Source organism: Cimex lectularius, unplaced genomic scaffold (assembly GCF_000648675.2).
Source record: "Cimex lectularius strain Harlan isolate CLEC.00 unplaced genomic scaffold, Clec_2.1 scaffold125, whole genome shotgun sequence".
Lineage (NCBI taxonomy): Eukaryota > Metazoa > Arthropoda > Insecta > Hemiptera > Cimicidae > Cimex > Cimex lectularius.
The window spans coordinates 247,002-269,368 of record NW_019392662.1 but is presented as its reverse complement, the minus strand read 5'-3'; the positions used below and the strand labels follow the sequence as shown (position 1 = coordinate 269,368).

The window sequence follows — 22,367 nt, the reverse complement described above, 5'->3', positions numbered from 1 at the left end:
TCGAGCTTTCTTCTTATAAAAACAATTTTACCTAAGAGTAGTCATTCATTAAAAGATGGTTTGATAAGCATCAATGAAGATTTTCACTTTTTCGTCGGTTCCCTTTAACGCTCGGGCAGCCTAAATTCACTCTTACATGCCCAAATTTAACATAACAATAATCTAACACTAGAGGCTTGTTGGTCCAATAGCTTTCTGGAGTCGAAATCATGGAACGATATAATTTATGAAATTCAGATAACGGATTGCCGTTAGCAAGTCGATTTCGATCCAACTGTAAACTTTTTCAGAAAATTGTTTGAAATGTTAGTTAAATTTTTGGCGAGGCTTTAGACATTATACAATCCCCTCGGTACTTCCCTTCAACAGTTCTGTACAAAACAAAAACGAACGATTAAAAATATGAACCATCCTGTTGGAAAGCCTGCCGATTTAAAAATTTTAATATTTCAAATGTTATCATATTAATAGGAAAAAAGGGGCGTCGTTGGCTGTAACAGTTAGGCGTTGACACGGCGCTCATCACAGTAAGGTAAAGGTCCCGGGTTCGAATTCAGCGGCGCCGACATACAAATGTGCTTAAAAAAATAAAATAAACAAATAGGAAACAGTACAACAAACAGTTCAAACAATTAGTTCTTAACACTTAAACAAGTTCACCCATTTAATTTAACATTCAAAACAGTTCACAGACAAAATGTTATGTGAAAATCTAAACAAAATTTTAAAAACGTACTGTTTGATTATTAGAAATCATCCGCGCGTTGTTAAAAAACACCCAAAACATCAAGGATTTTTTTTTCAACAGCAAAGATCATATCAACCCTCGGGGTGTAGGTGTTTTTAAAAAAAAGCCCATTTGTAAGTACCTCTAGTTTGAATGCAGGGCCGCTGGATTCGAACACGGGACCTTTACCTTACAGTGATGAGCGCCGTGTCAACGCTTAAACCGTTGCGGCCACCGATGCCCCACATCAAGGATTAACACTAACTTATGTTAAAAATAATTATAATGAATCCAAAAATAACTTTTTTTTCGGTATGCCAAACTTTTTAAAAGGGCAGAAAAAATAATCGCATTAAAAATGCCAACGAATACATATTATTATACCGATAGTACATTGAAGTCTTTCTTATACTTTCCCTCTAGCTTTTTCGATATCTACGATTTACGTAGGCCTCTCTCACCACTCGTTCTTTTTACGTCATATTAATCTATGATTTTGATGATCGCAGTACTCCAGTTCATACATATCAATAATCTAATATTTATTTTTATCTGCCAACCTTCTTATCTCCGATTTTCTCGCCTTTCCACTGTTAAGACATAAATCGTTTGATGTAAGAGAGGTCAATGTTGACCCAATCACTGCGACTATAAACAATGCAATAATCTCTCTCCCTCAAAATTAAGTTGAATTATGATAAACAAGAAAATGGACGACTTCTCGAAGAAAGACATTAATGATTTAAACATTAATATACTCGCCATTGGAACGGTAATCACAGGAGCAAATTTACTTCACGGTACGTTAAAACAGTAAAAGTGTTAATTGTTCTGAACATTTCCTCCTAATTTAAAATAAATCAGTTATAAATTAAAAGCACATGGTTGCGCTTCATCCTTCCTGGTTGTTTCTCCTCGGTTGGTGTCCTTATGCGCCTACTTCTTATGTATTTTTCTCACATGGCCGCTCATCCAAGGGCTTGAATGCCGTAAAATATTTCACTTTTTTATAGTTTGAGTGACACCATTTTGAAAAGAGATTTTAATCAGACAAAATAAAGTTGTCATAGAAGAAATTACGACTGATAAGAGAAAGCGTAGCGATTCGTCCTTTCCCTTAGACATGTTAGATTAATTTTTTTTTCAAACGAAGACGTATCATTAGAGCCACGCAACTCGGTTATTAGGGATTCAGTCGAAATCTGAACTCAAAACCTTTTCCTTATTGTTTCCATTGTCCTAGTTCAATTAATATACATACGAAACATGCCATAAATGCAATTTTTAATTCAAGATTGTCGAGAACCATGGAGCCAAGATTATAAATGAGTAGTAGCTTATGCACTTGCAATTCGTTCCATGGTATCACGATGCTTAAACTCACAAATGTGACAAAGAAAAAACAACAGATTTTGCCCCTTTAAAAAAAAAAAAAAAGATAGTAAGTTGTTTTACAACGATCCGGATTGTGAGACCTTAGCTCATCATCAGGTGGAAGGATTCCTCCAACCTGATGATGAGCTAAGGGCTCGAAATCCAGATCGTTGGAAAACAACTTACTGCTAGTAGGAACTTCTTTTTTAAAAAACGATTGAACACCGCACTCAATCCATTATTCATCATTTCTACAGATTTTGACGTCCCTGACATGAATAGGCAAACGATGCATCAAAGATTTCCGTAAACCAACAAAGTAAGTTGTTAAATAAGAATAATTCAGGATTAACCGAGCATCGCGATACTTAAGCTCATAAGTATGAAAATGATAAAACATAACAGACCTAACAAGAATACGCAAGAGATGCCGTAAATGCAATGATTTATTGAAGATTTTCGTGAACCATTTGGGGGTGCTAAGTGAGAAAAATGTATGCGAGGTACTTGCACTGGGACAATGTGACAAAAAACCCTATTATCTATTCATGTAAATACATAATGTTCACCTATGTCAATTAATTATTCTTTTTATCTAAGGTTTTTGGTTGAGATGAAAAATTAGTGTCACGAGCGTGATTCGAACGAACGTGATTTGAATATAATTTTGGATCTGACTTTTTCCTTCCTCACTCATAAAAGGCTTGGGGAAAAAAAACAAAAAAACATTTCATTTATTGAAAATGTAATTAATTAAAATAATCAAGGATATTTGCAAACTGCTATTCTGTTCAAAGTTGTCGCATTTTCAGCCTGGATTTAAAAAAATCGTATTTGCACGGCTATAAATCAGCCCGTGCTGTGCCGCCTGCCCTGGTTTCTAATTCTGAAATTACGTGGTGCAGTGTTGGCCGATTCTGAAGAACGGCAATCTGCACTTATCGAGCCGTAGAATCAAAGACGGTCCTTTTATTCTGGATTAGGGTCAGATGAAACGGGGACTTTCCTCACCAAACTGGGACCGACAAAAAGCTTACAGGGAAAAATTATTAAAATAAGTCAAATAAAAGGTATAGGACAAAGCCATTTTGTATAGTTTGGAGGATTTGTTAAAAGTCTTTTACATAAGGGAAAATTTATGGTTTGTCAAAACCGATTACGTTAATCGCGAAGAAATCGCCAGCAGACGTTAATTAACAACGCCTTTTGTTGTTCATTAGCGGCCAAATTCACATAGCCTGGCCCTTCCGGTTGTGAATATGCAAAAAAGGAAGGAAGCTTACATGCTCCACATACGAAGCACCGTTGTTTCTATGTTTATTTTCTCGATAACTAGGCTCATGCCGACGAGATGATTGTTTTCCGGTTGAAAGGTTTCATAACATAGGAAACCAAAAAGTTGAATCGTAATTAATTTAAAAACTAAATCTAATATATCATCAAGAAGCTGATTTATTTACATGTATAAAAAATCAAATGAGAACTGCCAGCAATATCATAACATACCATAACGATTAAATCACAAACATAAAATTTGTTGAAGTCGTGAGGAGCGGTCAAGAATGAGGTAGTTTAGAAAAACAACTTTTTCATTTTTTTTGCCGACGTTTCGACCTTTATTCGGGACATCTTCAGGGCATAAAATGTGGTGCTCTTCTTGTGATGTTATATTGGTTTTGTGTGAAAGTGTGACACCAAACCAACCACAAGACTAGCGCCAAATTTATGCCCTGAAGATGACCCGAATAAAGGTCGAAACGACGGCCAAAAAATGAAAAACGTTCTAAACTACCTCATTCTTGACCGCTCCTCACGACTTCAACAAATTATGAAACAACAGTTCACTAAGAAACACACAACAAACGAATATTTATCGTATAATTAGAAAACCGGCTGATATTTTCTCAATTAGCGAACGTACACTATTCCCTTTAGAATAAAAATTGGCTACGAACCTCTGCAATCTTATAATAATAATTATTTATCTATTAGTATTATTCTAGTATTGTCAGTACAATTAAAGTAATTTTACTGCAAAAATTAATTAAACACCTAGTATTGTTTAGATAATGAAATTAAATTGCCTACTGATTATGAAAAATTAAACTTTTGGACTACAAAAAGCCGAGACTGAAGAAGGTACCATACTGAAATAAAAGCTATATTATACCAACTGTTTTGTCTTTTACAAATAGTAGTAGATTTCAACTCATACAATCCGAAAATATTTTTAGACAGACGGTTAAGAAAAGAATGGAGTAACCGCTGAGTACAGAGGATACTTACGAAATTACTGCAGGAGATGTCTGACATTGGTCTCAGGTCCATGCTCGTGTGAGGATTCATGCCCACTAGGCTACGCATGTGCCTATGGGTATCTGATAGTGAAGACCGCTTCGGTGTCCGCTATACAGGGAAAAATAACCGTACGATATAGAAAGCAAGAAGCTTGTAGGAGTGTGTTCACTAATAGACACAAGGTCATTAGACTTTTTAGATGTATATATGTAGTATCATATGGTGTACAACTATCAAGGAGAAGGCAATCGAAGAAAACTAAAAAAATGATAGTCAAGCTTTCGACCTATTTAATGCCTTCATCAGTAGTACAATCTATAACTTAAATAAAAACTAATAACGTGTGAACCTCAAATATGAACCAACTTCTTTGATGGCCTTCTCCCCGATACTTGTACAACATATGTGACATCAGAAGGCCGATAGAAAACACTTCAAAAGAACTATGTGTATTTTTTTTAAAGTCTTGTGGGTATGTATTAGGAAATGTAGGATTGTTTATAATTACATTTTCCCTGCTATTTATCCATGGTTTGCTCAACACAGAACTATTAAGAAGACCATGTAGTCAAATAACCTCCTTGTCCCTCCTGGTTAGTCTTCTTGTTTATTTGTCTTTGTTTTTACCAATTTGATAATCTTAAATACCAACGAAGGCTTGTAAGTTATTGAAACAGTACAAAACCACATCATTTATATAGCAGAGAGTCAATGACCTTCAACTTGAAAACAAAACACTCAAATGACTGAATGACACTTAAAAGACGTGAGAAAGAACATAGATGGAGATAGATAGCCTCTTTCGTAGAGGGCCGGTGATGACCATAACTGTTCGTCGGCCCATAAATGAAACAACAAACTATAAATTATATTTAGCCAGACGCCGCAGCTACCTTCTTTCGCCTAATTATTATTCATGGGTTTGTTTGTTGGGCTCAGGTCCAAAAGTGTGTACGACGGAAATATTTTCTATGCCTGTAGATTTACTTGGACCCACCTGGCCGCCACATTTAGAAACGCATTTCAATAAAAATAATGACCTATTTAAAAGGACGATTAATTGTTGGCACCTGTCTTCATTGATGAAACAATATTTATATTTATATTTACAGATATAATGAATTCCAGACATTAACTTACTTGTCCCTGTAATTGATGTTAATACGACAAACTAGAGAAAGGAACGGACGATAGTTAAGTTGTACTTTATCCGTTTCTGATTGTTTTGGCCTGCCTACCCTCGTTGTTTTATTCTGTGGAAGAAGCGTCGCACCTTCTCGCTATCTTCAGTGATGGGCAGACCAAACGATCGGAAACAACCCGACTATAGTTTAGTACATGTCGCAGACATCAAAAGGAAATCTCTAAATTTATATTATTTATCGACTATTTATTATTTCAACCAATAAGACTAGAGATTGTAATTTTCTTTACAACTTTGTATCCCCACTAAATAAACTGAATTGCTTAACTGCTTAGAAAAAGTTAACATTATTTAAGTTTAAATGAACAGTTTGAATGTTGTATTTTGATGTATTTGGTTTAAGAACTGCAACTGCGTTTTGACAGTTACGAGGCCCGTTTGGCCTCGCTGCGTTTCCTCACTTTGATATCCGATCCAATGCCTATTTTACTTGTTTCAGAGGACGGATTCGGCCCAATTTACGGAAGTCTAATCGAAGTAGGTCTCAAGTCGGCGAACGAACATCCCGAAGAGAAGACGCTCATTTATAACAGCCTACCGCCGCCGTCCCTCTGCCCTTCGTGTCATAGGTAAGTAGACATCAATATTATGATCAACTAATTAATCTTTATATAAGGTATTGGTTGAGATAAAAAGTCAGTGTCACGAGCTGGATTCGAACCCACGACCTTCGGCTAAATACACCGCTGCTCTACCACTTGAGCTATCGTGTCTTCGATCCACACGGACACCAACTTCCCATCCCAACCCCACCTTTTCGAATTTTCCCTCCTTTTTGCCATTTTTCAAATGTCGTGTACATGTTTACGTAAGGTTTTGGTTGAAATGAAAAAGTTAGTGTCACGAAAGGGATTCGAACCAACGACCTTCGGCTAAATACGCCGCTGCTCATACCACTTGAGCCATCGTGAGTTCGATGTATGATGTATTGAGCACATGCTTCCAAATATCCATTTGTATTGTTCGTGTTAATATTTTTATTCGAATGTTTTTATAACCAGGTCTATAGGCAATCGGCAATTTCCTTATACCAACTCCAGCCTGATCGAGCTCACCTTCGTTTTTATCCTGGCAAATTCATCCCGCCGATTTTTTTCTTTAAGGAAACAGTTTTCTCTAAAGTTGTTCTCTCACCACTGCAAGTATTTTAGTGCATTAATGTTCCCCAACATTATAACAGGATACTTTTTAAAATTCAAAATTTATTTAATTTATTATATACAGTGTGGCCAAAGTTCAAGCTCGACTCAATATTGTTTATATAGTCAGGATATCGAAATAGAAAATTTTGTGTCCAATGACTTTGCAAGGAATTCTAGTTGGAAAGTGTCTTTAAAAATAATAAAATAAACATTATATTATAATAAAGTGTCAATAATTATTAACACTTGAATTCTACATAAATTAAAAAGTTCGTGTCATTTTAGGAATTTGGCTATAACTTTTGATTAAGATAATGAATTTTAAAATTACTTTCTTTTTGTAAAAAGAATGTAAAAAATAGATTCCTCTATTAAAAAAAATCATGGAAAACCATGAGCAGTGGTAAAACAGTGATAGTAGTAAGCTTATAAAGGATTTTTAAAAAAATCATTACTCAATAGTCATTAGACAAGTGTGTTTTATACTTGTACACGTATCGATTTAAATATGATGTTTTTTCATCATTTTTTCAATCTTAAGTCATTAATTTTTTCAATAGAAAATCATTAAAATAATAAAGCGGAACTTACAACAATTAGTATGACCAAATATCCCTGAAAATTGTAATAAATTTGTACAAATGTTATAAAATTTATTAAAAAAATGATTTACTTAATATTTATTGAACATTTATGTAAAATTACTATTTTCGTGGTCCGCATGACCAATTAATACTTTACAATTAATTAAGGTTTTTAGTTGAGATGAAAAAAAGTTAATGGCACGAGAGAGATTCGAACCCACGGCCTTCGGCTAGATACGACGCTGCTCTACCACCCGAGCTATCATTACCTCGATCCAATCTTTATTACACTTTTTATCTCAACTAAAAACCTTAATTAATTGAAATTTTACTGTATGATCGCTACTCGAAATTATTCTTAATAATCAACACAGTTCATTATTAATATTTATTCAATGCAATGTGTTTTTGCTTTTATTTCGTATTCCGAGACTATTGTCTAAGAATCGCTAATGAGATGCGCGGAAATCCGTTTAAAACGAAAATTCATTGAGCGGAAATTTGCAACTCAGGTGGTAGAGCAGCGGCCTATCTAGCCGAAGGTCGTGGGTTCGAATCTCTCTCGTGCCATTAACTTTTTTTCATCTCAACTAAAAACCTTAATTAATTTATGTAAAAATTATCGACTTTTCATTTTGTTCTCGTTAAATATTTTTGGATTTTTTGGACTTAAAGATCTTAATTAATTAAGCTACTCATTAGCTTCTGGAATACTTTTGATTTAATTGATCGATCAATACTTTTGATCAATAATTATTGATCAATAATTTTGCAATTAAAACTATTCATACTGTTGACTGCCATTTTTAAAAATCTGTACGCTGCACAAACCATGTACAAGAAATTCGTATACAACAGATATTTCAAATCTGTCTTCTCACTTTGATTTTTAAAAAAGGCGGATTTTTGAACTTTTGCTTTTGCAACATGACCATAACAGATATGCTGGTTACGGCGCAAAAAGCACAACTGTTTAGCTTTTTTCTCGAAGGAAATTACTTTTACCCTAAAACGAAAATTGCCTTTCATCAGAAAAAAGTGTAAGTTAGGTAAAGCCCGAGGGGAAAGGGTGGCCGGGCCGTTTTAAATCAGTGCCCGGCACGTATTCTTTCTGTTCCAGTACGTGAGGGAGTTCCCTTCCGCACTCGGCCAAATCTCTTTTTGCTTTCGTTCCAAAGATTTTGTACTTTTTACATTTCTAAATAATACAATTCCTTCTACAGGACGTGTTCTGTTGTTTTAAAAAGGGGTCAAGGCCGAAGCTGCCGGTTTTGTGTAGTCAAGTATATAACAAACTAAAAAATTTGGTCCAAATTTGCTAAGTGGTCATAATTGACGATATTAATTATCCCAATTAAGTTAATAAAAATTATGGTCACGAGCGGGATTCGAACCCACGCTTTCGGCTAAATACGACACTGCTCTAACCACTTGAGCTATCGTGAGCCGAAGGTCGTGGGTTCGAATCCCGCTCGTGACACTAATTTTTCATTTCAACCAAAAACCTTAGATAAAAATAATAATTAATTGGTATAAAAAAGGTATTGTTCATATAGTAAAAATGGGATTACAGTTTATACAAATACGACAAAGCAGCTTTTATTCCTGGCATGGGAGTCTAGGAAATGGTTTGTTCTTACCCGTTGAATTTCCTATCTTTAATATTCCTTTAACAAAAAAATAATTAATTCGGTGTATTATATAACCCGTCTTAATAAACCACGGACCAATGGAGACTTTTCGGTAATATGACCTGATGATTAGAGGCCTCCTTTCAAATTGTGTTCAACGCATTAAAAAAAGTAGGAAAATCGCCCTGCTCGGTCTTGCGCAATACCTTCAATCTTTTCATCTTAATAAATATTATTTTATTTATTTATAATTACTTCTTTTTTTTGTAGTACATTACAACTACCTTAAAGTAGGTAATAAGTAACAGTGAGCAAGGTAATATATAACAAATTAAAACCAAGAGTGGAGAAAACACCCATTGGTGTTACTCCAATGTTACAAGATTGTTTGTTTTTGATACGTGTGTCATTATCACTTTCACTGTCATCACCATCACTTCCTAGGAGATCTCGCGGCCATTGTCTCTTCAGTCGGCGGGGAGGGTTTGAGGGGATTCGTCGGGAAGCGAGGTTTCTGATGTGCTCGTTTACGTTAGTTGGGAGGTTTTTATGAAATTTACGGTAACGGAAACGTATTTCATCTTGTACGAAAGGAATACGTAATTCTGTATGTGTAGTTTGGTTCGATACATAAAATCTAATATTTTTCGTAGTATTAAAGACTGGGCAGTTTGAATGCGATGAATGTTGGAATGTTTGGCTGAACCCCACACTTCCAGTCCGTAAGTCCAAATCGGCTTAACTATGGTGTTGTAAAGCAGCCTTTTATTTCTGAGAGGTAAATTAGAACGTTGGTCAAGAAGTCGTGCAAGAATTCTATATCGTGTCATAAGCTCCTGACGTTTCATTCGTGTGTGAGGATTCCACGTCAGGCGTTTGTCGATGTACAATCCGAAGTACAGCACCTTGTCCGCAGTTGGGAGGGGAATATTGTTTAAGAAAACAGGGGAGGGAGATCTTTTTACGAAGAGTGAATGTGTGGGTGGATTTGTCTGTTTTAAATTTTATCCTTTTCTTTGTACACCAAGACTCTAGTAGTATGAGGTGTTGTTGGAGGTTTCGAGTGGAAATGACAAGGTCGGAGTTGCTAGAGAGAATTGCCGTATCGCATGCAAATGTGATGGTTTCGGGATGAGATGGCATGTCAGCTGTGAAAACCTGGTATAGTTTAGGGCTAGAACGCTACCCTGAGGAACACCAGCACGGATAGGAAAATATGAAGAGAGGGAATGGCCTTCGATGACTTGGAAGAATCGGTCAGTGAGATAACTGTGCAGTGCCAAACTCGATCAAAAGCTTGGCTTACGTCAAGAAAGGCTCCGGGACAGTACTGCCCCATCTCAAGGGAGAAGGAAATAATGTCTACCACGCGGTGACACTGCTGGACAGTTGAGTGACGGTTGCGAAAACCAAATTGTTGGTCTGGGATTGTGTTTTGAGAATTTATAATCGGAAGAATTCTTTTCAATAGTTTTTCTAAAATTTTACCAAAAGTAGGTAGTAGACTTATTGGCCTGTATGAAGTAGTACAATGTCCAATCCATCCTTCATCCTAATAAAATCAGCACCAAAGCGAACAATTCCGATCTTCGACCTGGAGAGAGATTTTGTTTGTCACTATTACAGGTATATCGTACATTTTCGGCAATTAGCCTGTGAAAGGAAAGCGCAAAAGTAATTAATCGGTCTGCCAAAGCGTACTTTAGAAAACCCCTGGCATTTTATAATCGTGTACTTTTGTTTAATCACCGGAAAAAAACAATCGTCGTAGACACAGTGCTAACTAATAGACTAAGTGGGTAAACCGTTATTTAGTAAAATTATATTCTACGATGATTTAGGTCTACTATAAAATGATTTTTTGCGCTTCAGTGCCTAAGATTTCCTCTTGGAATCTGCGGGGTGGTGGATCTGTATCTTGGTCATTTCCGATCTACACTGAGAGGCAAAAAATTCCACCCACTTGTAATATAACTTGATTTTTACATATTTTAATATATTAACAAAAGTTTCACGTTTTTTAAAGTTTAATAATTGAGTCTTTGTATATTAAAAAAAATGTAAATTGCTAAGGAAAATGAAAAAAAAAGACAGCCTGATAAAATTTGTTTTAGATTTTTAAGTAACATTTAAATATTGCGTATTTCCTCCTCTTGCCGTAATTAAATCTCGAAGACGCCTCGACATACTTTCTACCAGTCTGGAAATGTCTCTGTGCTGGAGGTTAGCGAAGAATCCTTTCAAGATCGTGGAATGTATCAGGAAGTGATGGACGTGCTCTTATTCGTTTTTTGAGGTTATCCCATTAATGTTCGATGAGGTTCATGTCTGGAGAACGGGCTGGCCAGGCTAAGACCATGATGTTATGCTGTCGAAGGTACGTACGTTCGTACTATGCGAGCGACATGCGGACGGGCGTGAATTGAGTAGTATTGTGGATGATTTCATCGAGCAACGCATGATGTTCCAAAATTTCATCCACATAGCGAGTGGCCGTCAAAGACCCTCCATGAACAACAACCAACTCTGTGCGACTTTCCATCGAAATTCCCGCTCACACCATCATTGAGATACGTTGAAAAGGTTGGCTCTAAGAAAAATTACAGGCTTCGCCTGCTCCACACTCTTTTACGCCCATCTGGAGATCGTAGAACAAATCTACACTCATCTGTAAAAAGTACAGCAGACCAATCATCCAAAGACCAATGGTTCTCGATAAAATGCGTGCAACTCCGGGTGTACTGGTCAACTATGGCCCTCTTACGGAGCGAAAAGCCATCAGTCCATACTGATTTAAGCTTCTTCAAGCAGTGCGTTCAGAAATTTGTACACCTCGAACTTCCTGGAGCTGATGAATCGCTTGAACTAGTAAGGTGTCGGTTTCGCAAAATTCTCAAAGTCAAAAAACGGTCATCCTGTGGTTCTGTTACCCTAGGGCGTCCAGGACGGGGTCTTCTATGGTAGGACCCAGTTTCCCAGGACAGAGTTTCGTTGGGAACTGCGATGGCAGTAGCCGCATACCTGATGGAACTCCATTATCAAAAAGTGCCACACCACGCACAACATCCTCAGCACTAAGAGGCATTTTTAAATTTAAAAATTGAAATTAAGAAAACAAAGATGAAATCTAAATAGTTTATTGCTTCAGAATTCAAATGGGACTGAATAAACATTTTAAATTCCGTAAAAAGTAAACATCGAAAAATTCTTTTCCTTATTTTGGATTAAGTATTAAGTGTGTTTACCTTTAATTGATATTCCCAATTTAAAACATAGCATAAACAAGAATTTATTGGTAAAAACAATGAGACAAATTAAGGGCAGAACTTTTTTTATCGAATCAATTGGGTGAAATTTTTTGCTTGTCGGTGTATTTGATACGCATATCCTTTTTTGGTTTGGTTTGTCGCTATAATCAGTAATCGTTTTGTAAGGATTCGTCGTAAGGACAAAACGCGGTCTGATTCACGAGGATTAGAAATGATGGGTTTTTAGAATATTCTAGGATATGTTACTATTTAAACTCTGATTAGTTGCTGATTCTGCAGAAAAATTATTGTTTGAAGTTCTAAAACTTCAATGTCATGAAGGGAAATGAATATCTTTCGGTTAAAAATAATTATTTCTGGGCAGGTCTTTCATGCTTATTAGAAAATATGCTGATTAGACAGTGACAAAATCATTCAATTCATAATTTGAATGTTAAGGAAAAATGTAGAACATTTTTGCAGATTCGATTTAATGCTGAACTCCTCGGAGATCCGGAGTCTTTAATTCCGATTGAGAACTATGTCACAAAAGAAAGTAGAATTTGCATTTTCCAAGAATGCCAGAAATCCAATTCATTTGTTAGCAATTAGCCTAGACATCAATTATGAAAATTATTAAGGATCATTAATCGTCTTTTCAAAACATCATTCTTACATAACTATCATTTTTCTTTTAAAAATATTTTCCAGCTATGTCATATTATAATACTGCTGAGACGACAACAATAGTGATCTTGAATCGTCCAACAAAACATAACTTTCACCGCGGAAATAGAAGTGAAAAACGTGAATAATTTTCCCAAAACTAAACCACGTCTCAAATCAACTGGCCTTTAAAATGCAAGTAAAATGGAAAGTTCGACACGATGAAAAGTCGTACGTTTCGACATAAACCCTAATTATAAATATCTTATTCGCATAAATGAAACCATGCAAACATTCTGCAATACAACTAACACGATCAATAAAAAAACAAAAAGAAAAAAAAAACAGAAAATGCGTATATCAAATTGTGTTTTTTTGAAAAATTCATATTTACAACAATAAGTATTACAAATTTTTTTAAACATAAAATCAATAATAAATCATTTAAAAATAAAATAATAAACAGTTTTATACAATTTTCGGTGCTAACCTTACATTTATGTTGGGACACTACATTAAATTCCATTTTGGAAACAAAGTCTTCCATGAATTTTGTCAGTGATCGTTGAGAATTGGTGGCCATCTTCCTCCTTTGATGACTACGCTTTGAATTAATATTCGGCACCGCTTGTCAAACTTTGTACTTTTCGTTTTTATTTTCTGAAAGGTCCCTTTTTATTTTGGTAACCGGAGTTAGATCATATGCTATACTGATTTGTTGATCTTTAGCTGTATTTTTGCCTGACGCAAGGTTTGCTCATTGTCCGATAACTCAATGTTGCTTTTCACATGTTATTGTAACCTTACAACCTCCAGACGTCATTTCTATCGTAAGAGGTTTTATTTTAGCACTATTTTGCCATTCGCTTTTTTTGAGGAAATTGAATTGATATAATGGTGATAGTTTTTATCAGAGCAGATTTTTCTGGTTTACCCTTTTTCTTCGGTTAGAGCATACTTTATAATGTGTACGATTTCTGTCATTTCTTCCTTCAACCTAGTTTTCATCCAGCTGAACTTATTCTTCCTTCAACTCGATTCTCAGCCTTCACATTAAATAGGAATATGATTCCTCTTCCGCAGCCATCATAAAACCTTGTTTGATTAAATTGAGTTGAAAAGAGACATATTCAACATCAGGGATAATGACATTACTCTGAGGGTGTTTTAAGATCTAAAACATCAAAGATAAGATTTGGTATTTTTTTAATACAAATGATTAATTGACCAGATTGTTTCAGCTTTTAAATTGAATCTGGCTTAAAGGAAAATAAGCAAAAAGATTAAGTTATGTCAAGAATGATGAAAATATGAATTTGAACTCATTGTCAGACTTGTGATGGTTTATATATAGTTATTAGTTTTCCAATTAAGGTTTTTAGTTGAGATAAAAAAGTCAGCGTCACGAGCGGGATTCGAACCCACGATCTTCGGCTAGATCTGCTGCTCTTCTTGAGCTATCGTGACTTCGATCCACTCGGACTTCCCACCTCAACCCCACCTTTTTTTCATTTTCCCTCCTTTTTGCCATTTTTCATCCCGCTCGTGACGCTGACTTTTTTATCTCAACTAAAAACCTTAATTAATTGAAAGATATTAATTGGTCACGCGGACCACGAAAACTAGTGAATTTAATAGTTATTAGTGATAGTTTGTAGTTATTTAACTATAAATATAGCATTGAAGATGGCGAGATGCCGTAACGCTTTTGGCAGGCCAAAATAGTGAGGAAATGCTCAGCAAAAGGATCTGATTGCACCACTTCAATAGTCGAATGGCAGGACTTTCTAGAGGGAATTCTTTCTGAATTTCTGAGTTTTCTCTAAAATTCCTTTTAGCTCTAAGTAAAAATGGGAAGATTTTTGCTGATTTAAGCAAGATTCAATTTAAAATTATACGAATCAATTACATACGAGGAAATGGTAGATAGAGTTTATAACTAGGGGAATATGAAGTGTGCTATATGACTTTTCAACTGTCCAAGAGATTAAATAAATCAACGTTGTTGTCGAATTTATTACCTAATTTATGGAATATTTGATGGGTGAATGCTAAAGGTAGTTAGTTGATAGTAGCTGAAGGAATTTCGAAGAATGAGTTTGTGCTAGTAAGATTGGTGGGGACATGAAAATTGATAAGTTGAAATACCTAAATCAGAAGAGCATGTTAAAAATGAGAAGTATGTATAAAAACAGAGCTTCAAGTATAGTGTGTGGTTAATTGTAGGTGTTGCTGTATAGAATCGATGGGAACCTCAGTAATTCTGCTGCTGCCTATCCACCTGATGAATTTATGTTGTATTTATTGGATTTGTTCAATGTAGGTGTTATAACGGGGAGACCAGAGATGTAAGGATTAAAGTCTTTGGAATTGTGAGAAATAAAATATAAAATGTATTGGCTCTAGTGACTGACTTATAATGATTGAAGGAGATGGATTGATTAAATATACCAAGAGCTTTAATGATATTTACTCATATAATGTTCATTGATCGACATGCATGTAATCTAAGTAGGGTTTCAATCTTCGTAAAGGTCTTAGGTGAAAAAAAAGACTAAATGGGTTCACCGAGCTGTCGCGCCTTATAGTGCCATCATCAGGACTTTCCCAAGGATGAAGAAAACGATTAACATGGAAAACTATTGTACGTCGCAGTCCAACCGGAGACGACGGGGTTTGTCGCTCTCTCTCTCTCTCTTCCATTAATTTTAATCCTTTGTACATAGTTTCTGTAAATAGCTATAATTTTAGTTTTAAATATATAAAAAACCCAATTTTTGTAAATATTCTCTGTGATCACAAAAGTATCTGTAAGAAATTGCTAGTCAGAACAAAAATAGGTGGACCTTTAGCCATATGGATTTTTAGCGAGATGTCTGTTTTCACCATCAAAAACGTATTATGCCTGGCCATGTGCTCCATAACCTTAAACCCAAAACTGTTGTACAGTAGTTTTCCATGTTAATAGTTTTCTTCATCCGTGGGAAAGCCCTAATGATGCCTATAAAGATAAGTACGCACTGGGATTCTTTGAATCGACTCTTTGAATTTCCGGAGAGTCTCGGCTGCGTCCAGCCTGAGACCAGCCTGAGTCCGGGCTGCCCCGACTCATTGTTGCGATGAATCTGGTGTGTGGTGGGCTAGCATTTTCGGACTCTGAATTCCATCCGATGTGGGATTCTTTGACTCAATGTTGTGCAGCATTTGCCAGTGCGGACGTGAATCAGAACAAGCGCTCTTGGTTCATTTGTTTAGTTGACGTTCTAGTTAGTGTTTTCTTGAAGATTTTGATAGTGTCTTGTATAAAGGTTATGTTGTGGAGTACCGAGTTGACTTTACAGTTTATTGAAGACATGCATTCCCATCGTTGTTTGTGGGATGTTTCATTCACGGCATGTGGCAGCTAATCTGTTGACCGGAGAGATAGATTCCCGAAAGTTGATATCTTTCTTGGAAATTTGACAGGCAACTTTCATTAAAATGGTTTCGAAATTGGTCGGGGACATCCTCAAAAAATTTCTCTACCCTGCGCGTTATCCCAACGCGATATTAATCCCAACGTGTCCAAAATATTTTTCCCGTGCTGATTCCCGCCGGAATATTTGTCGAACCCACCATCTTTTTGAGCGTTTTTTAATACTCCTCCGATTGGATGCACTACATGCAATGCAAAAAATAGCAAGGAAAATTCCCGAGAGAGCTAGTTCCCCCGTCATTTTCGCAGACACTGATGAATGTGAACTGAATCTTGGTCTGGACACGGTTCTTTGTCGCGGAGCAGAGTCGGGGCTGCATCGGAACAAACGCAGCCCTGACTCTGCCCCGCAACATGAATCTATTCTAAGAATCCCAGTGCGTACTAGGCTTAAGGTGCCGAAAGCTCGGTGAACCCAGCATTTAGTCTTTTTTCACCTGTCTAATGACCTCTACGAAGATTGGTATCTACTGCATAGACTCAACTGCACTCAGTTCAATGATGTATTTGAGATTGGATACGGGTAGGACAAGGTATATTTAAATCTGCTGAATGAAATAGTGCTACAGAATGTTCCGGGGTTAAATAGTATTGGTGCATCAATTTTACAGGATCTATAGTCCACCAATGAGCACAATCTGATTCAGAATGAACTTTGTGTATTTTAAGGTCATCGACGAACCGAAGATTTATTAAATGAAATAATATAATATATCTTCTTTTACAAGTGGCAGAGAGAAAATATTAAATAACTAGAACTAATCCGACTCAAGAGAAAATTTTTCAATTGCATATTGATATGTATTTACGTTAAAATATTGTCGCAGTATTGAAAATAAACTAAATTATTTCCAATGAAGTTAATTTGGAAGGATATATTTATTGTGTCCAACTGCATATCTGTTATGATAGATTTTTTAAAAGCTGAATTCGCATTGTAAGTCCTAAAATGATTGGAAAGGCCCAAACTACAGTTACAATTAATAATTTCAATCGCGTGCTCGATAGAAAGTAATAGCTGTTTAGCAATAAATAAACAGCTCATTAATAAACTTGATTAAATGAGTTCGGTTTCCAAGTCTTTTCATCTGGACGCCGCCATATACGACTTTCTGGATCTGGATCTCACTTTCTACATCACCAAGGACGAGCCAGGACTGTAATGGTCGTGTAAAAGTGAAAAACAGGTACGAGAATCCAAAGACCGCCGATGAAAGATTAATAGAATTAACACACCAAAAGAGAAAGCGACGATTCACGATTTATGCGTTCGGGTCTAATCATTACCGACCAATTAAAAGAGCTATGCGAGCGATTCTTTCAGCACTGCGGGTTACCGACCAGACGCTTAATACTTTAACTGCTAGAAACTGCCACTTCCTCTGTTCATAGGAAATATATTCAGTAACAGAATTATCATTTGTAAGAACAGTTTTAAACACAGATTGGACGATCTCGAAGGAACCAATACTACACTTTAGTAAAATCACTATTCCCATGCACTTAATTAAGTTTCACTCAGTTTTATTTTTATTTCACGTTTGATAAATCAAATGCCACTGTGAGCAGTAGCAATTATATCAAACATCTCATCATATGAGAAACGCCCATTACCAACAGCCTCCGCTACCCACCAGCCGTCGCCATTTTGCTATCAATAAATCCACCGTACAGTTGATCTAATACTAACGACCTAAAAAAAAAAATATGTGTAGGGGATTTTATCGTAACAAAAAAAGTATCCAGGAAAGGTCTTTTAGTTATTATTGCCATGGACGAACCTTCTTAGTTCAACATACAGGTCTATCAATTAATTAAGGTTTTTAGTTGAGGAAAAAAAGTCAGTGTCACGAGCGGGATTCGAACCCATGATCTTCGGCTAGATACGCCGCTGCTGTCATTTTTCAAAATGACAAAAAGGAGGGAAAATTCAAAAGGTGGGGTTGAGATGGGAAGTTATTGTCCGAGTGGGTCGAAGTCACGATAGCTCAAGTGGTAGAGCAGCGGCGTATCTAGCCGAAGATCGTGGTTCGAATCCCGCTCGTGCCATTGACTTTTTTGTCTCAACTTAAAACCTTAATTAATTGAAAAGTATTAATTGGTCAAACGGACTACGAAAACTAGTGAATTCAGGTCTATTCTTAACTAGGTCTATGCTCTCCGGAAGCATTCGCTGAAGCCATCCGAAAAGGAAAATATTCGCGTTCTTTTCGAACAGATCTACAGGGAAAAGTAATAAATGTAATTTAGTGGACATGTGCAGATCTCGGCCATTTTCATCTTTCACTACTCATTCATTAAAATAAATCCCTATTACATCAACTATACAGGGTGTCCTTTTTTGATGGTCCGGCTGAACTTCTCTCGAACCAATAAAGCTATAAAAATATAAGTTTTAATATTTTTTAGTCTAGTTTCGAATGTTTACCTTTTTTTGGAGAAAAATTATACTGGGTACTTCAGGTTCAACTTCAAAATTTCAAATACGACCCTGTACATCCTGCCATGTTGTTTGAAAGGAGGTTTTACGCTGAAAACTGGTGCAATCGGGTACTAAATTGGTCAAAAAATGACAAAGTTATTGAAAAAGAATTCGGCAGCGTAATTTCGACGAGGAGCTGAATGTTTTATATTGTACGTTGGTAAAAATTCGAATTCCTCTCTCCGAAATGTTGGAAGGGTTTTAGGTTTGTCAAAAAATAAAATTATAGATGTACTTTGGACTTAACAATTTTACGCCGTATCGCTCCCATCTTGACCTGGGACTTCGGTACTTTGATTATGACAGGCGTCTAACGTTCCTTGTACAAATGTCGATTTGGGAGGCTGAAGAAAACGTTCTTCCATACATCTTATACACTGATGAATCCAAGTTCACCTCTAATGGCAGTGGGCAGAGGAAATCCGAGAATTTCGTACCCCTGGCATCATCAGGTGGTCAATTTTTTGAGGGCGGGTTTCACCAAACCTATTATGATGTTCTTCTGCAACACCGACAAAGAATGATTCTCCAGCTTGATGGATGCCCCGCACACAGTCCATTGCAGGTTAAACTTTATTTGAATCGTAACTTCCAGGATAGGTAGATGGCCAGCCTCATCCAGTTCCTCATGGCCCGATCTGGTAGCCTCCTCTCTCACCCGATTTCACTCCACTTGACTATTTTCTATGGGACCTTTTAAAAAAATGTGTCTACGCCATTCATAAGCCAGCAACCTCAATTGAAGAACTGCAGCAAAGTTTAGAAAATGCTTGTCAATCCATCTCCCCTGATTCTGACCGGCGAAGACTGGTTAAAAAGAGCAAAGCTTTGAATTTTACGCAAGGCAGGCAGTTCGAACATGAAATGTGATTAATAACTAAAATGTAAAATGTAAACCAAAAATAACCAAATGACTCTTTTTGCCATAAATTTGTCATTTTTTGACCAATTTAGAATCCGACTGAACCACGGTTTACAGCGTAAAAAATCTTATAAAACGATGTGTCAGGATGTATAGGGTCGAATTTGAAATTTTGAAGTTGAACTGGGCCTGACGTACCCTGTCTAATTTTTCTCCAAAAAAGTTAAAAATTTGAAATAGACTAAAAAATACTAAACACGTATTTTGCTTTTTTGATACCGTCATTGGTTCAAGAGAAATTCAGCCGGGTAATTAAAAAAGGCACCCTGTATACTATATTTTTATTATATCAAACATCATACAACAGAAACGCCTATTACCAACAGCTCTGTCGTTGGTGCTACACGCTGGCCGAGTAAAAATAAAACATGCACATATCGTAACGATAAAACAACCAAAAACATGCCACAGTCCAATCAGCCCTCTTCATGTGTCAAAACTATATCTCAAAGATTGCTTATACCAAGATTTTAGAACAACTAACATCGCTGGGGGCGTCGGTGGCCGCAACGGTTTAGGCATTGACACGGCGCTCATCACTATAAGGTAAAGGTCCCGGATTCGAATCCAGCGGCCCTGCATTCGAAACCGACATACAAATGGGCTTTTTTTCAAAAGCACCGGCACCCTGAGGGTTTATATGACCTCTGAAGTTGCGAACCTTCGTTAAAAAAATAAATAAAAACTATCATCGCTTGCCCTCAACAAATTCACAGAAAATGTATCCGACAAAGTCCTTTTAATTATCGCTGTCATGGACCTTCCTAGGTCAATATCATCAGGTTTATGTTAGGCCCATGCTTTCCGGAAGCATCCTCTGGAGCCATCCTAAAAGGAAAGAATTAATATACATACAGTTCATGTGTAAACACTGTCATAAGATCTACTTGGATTGTAATTAAAAGAATGGGTTTAGTTGGTCATATTGCAGATCTCAGCCGTTTTCATCTTTTATTATTCATTCATTAAAATAAATCCCATATTATAACGGAAGCTTCTAAAAATTATCTCGAAGCTGAACAAATTTCCAACAAGCTTCTTTATATTTTATATTTTAACCCCGCCCCAAGAACTCCTTAGAGCGTATTTCGAAAATCTGCCAATGTTTTGAAATTTAATATAAAATACTTAAATTTACAGTTTGATAACCGGGAAATGGAATTCAGAGACGTTGAAAGAAATCGAGCGAGGTGCTCCAGCTCTTAAACCTTCGAACCTGCATTCGAATAAGGTAAAGCTGTGCGTCCGGTAGGATGAAAGATTGACCATTTTATTTGAGTTTCTCTCGCTCGATCTTAAACTACAACCGTTGATCAGGAAATTTGTTTTTTCTGTCATCCTGCCCGCCAAGTCTCGCTGGGTCTGCGTTAACACTCATTCGATTCCAGTAAAAGAAAATCTCGTTCGACCGGTCGTCCTTTGAACTTTTACATTAGATCATGTTGTAAATCAGTAAACTGAAGTTTTAATTTAATCCTGCTAGCTCTTACGATTTGAAATTGTTAGAACAGAAACCTGTTTGCTTTTTAATCTAATGATGAATTGGACAGTGTCCGGTTGCATGTCGGACTTATGAAATTCCCTCCAAGAAGGATCATCCGGAAACAACAGGTTGATCCGTTATCTGACCTAATTATAAAACGTCAACATAGTCTTTTTGGCTAAAAAATATGACACACCGTAAATAATTTAATAAATCAACAAAATATAATCTAATACCGTTGAGAAGAGAGACATTTTACAAAATCACATGCATGAATTAAAAAAAAAAGGATGTATAAATAGCCACACGTTGTGTTTGTAGTTCAATCTAGTTGATAACACAAGGCGTTCAAAATGAGGAAAAAGAATTTTTTTTCCTATGAGAAAATTTTCCCTTACCAATAGGAACTGTTATGAGCTGTATTGTCCTAGGTCTTACCTAATTTTCGGGCTTTCGACGTAGCTGACTGGTTTACGTAAGTGATCTCGTTCATATCGAGTATGATTAAGGAATCCAAGCCCATCGGCCGCCTCCCTCGCTTTGCCATTACGTAAATTTAGAAATCAGAGTGGCAAATTTATAACTCTAACCTATATTCGCAATGTGAAATGTCATTGCGCTCCTCACGTCTCTCGACTCGCGAGTTTCTGACGAATTCGAACGTAATCCAAGAACTGGTAAATGATAAGTATGGTTCCTGGCAGGGGGGCTTTATTTTTTGGTCTTTTATTATTTAATTCATTTGAGAATTATTTTATAAAAAGCCGTTTAAATAAAATTTCTGCCACCTAGTCTTTCTCCCAGAGAGGATTTACTGCCATGTCATTCATTCATCAATTTAAAAAGGTTGAACATGATTGAGGAAATTGTTAGCCAAACGATCTTCACTCTCTCCCATGATTTCGCTCATCAAGTTTGGCTTGGTGGTAAAATGAACGCAAGTAAACTGCTCAAAACTGAATAGGGATATTTCTAATTTATTCTTACTCTATTAACTTTAATTAAATTAACCGATATATTCTTGTTAATTGGATAAAACAATATAGATAATACAAACCAAAAACAAACAAATGTTAATCCTCATTTTTAATAACGGATTTACTTAAGGATAGTAAACATGAAGATAGCTCA

At 36.2% G+C, this 22,367-nt stretch overlaps 1 protein-coding gene across 3 annotated transcripts in view; it reads left to right on the top strand.

The window, feature by feature from the left end:
* Window positions 1-22,367, top strand: part of LOC106668811 — a 65,673-nt gene that overhangs the window by 36,088 nt on the left and 7,218 nt on the right. For all 3 annotated transcript variants that reach the window (XM_014397940.2, XM_014397941.2, XM_014397939.2), the window contains one exon: window positions 6,043-6,172. In XM_014397940.2, coding sequence (XP_014253426.1) covers window positions 6,043-6,172 — 130 coding nt within the window. The remainder of the gene's footprint in view (window positions 1-6,042; window positions 6,173-22,367) is intronic.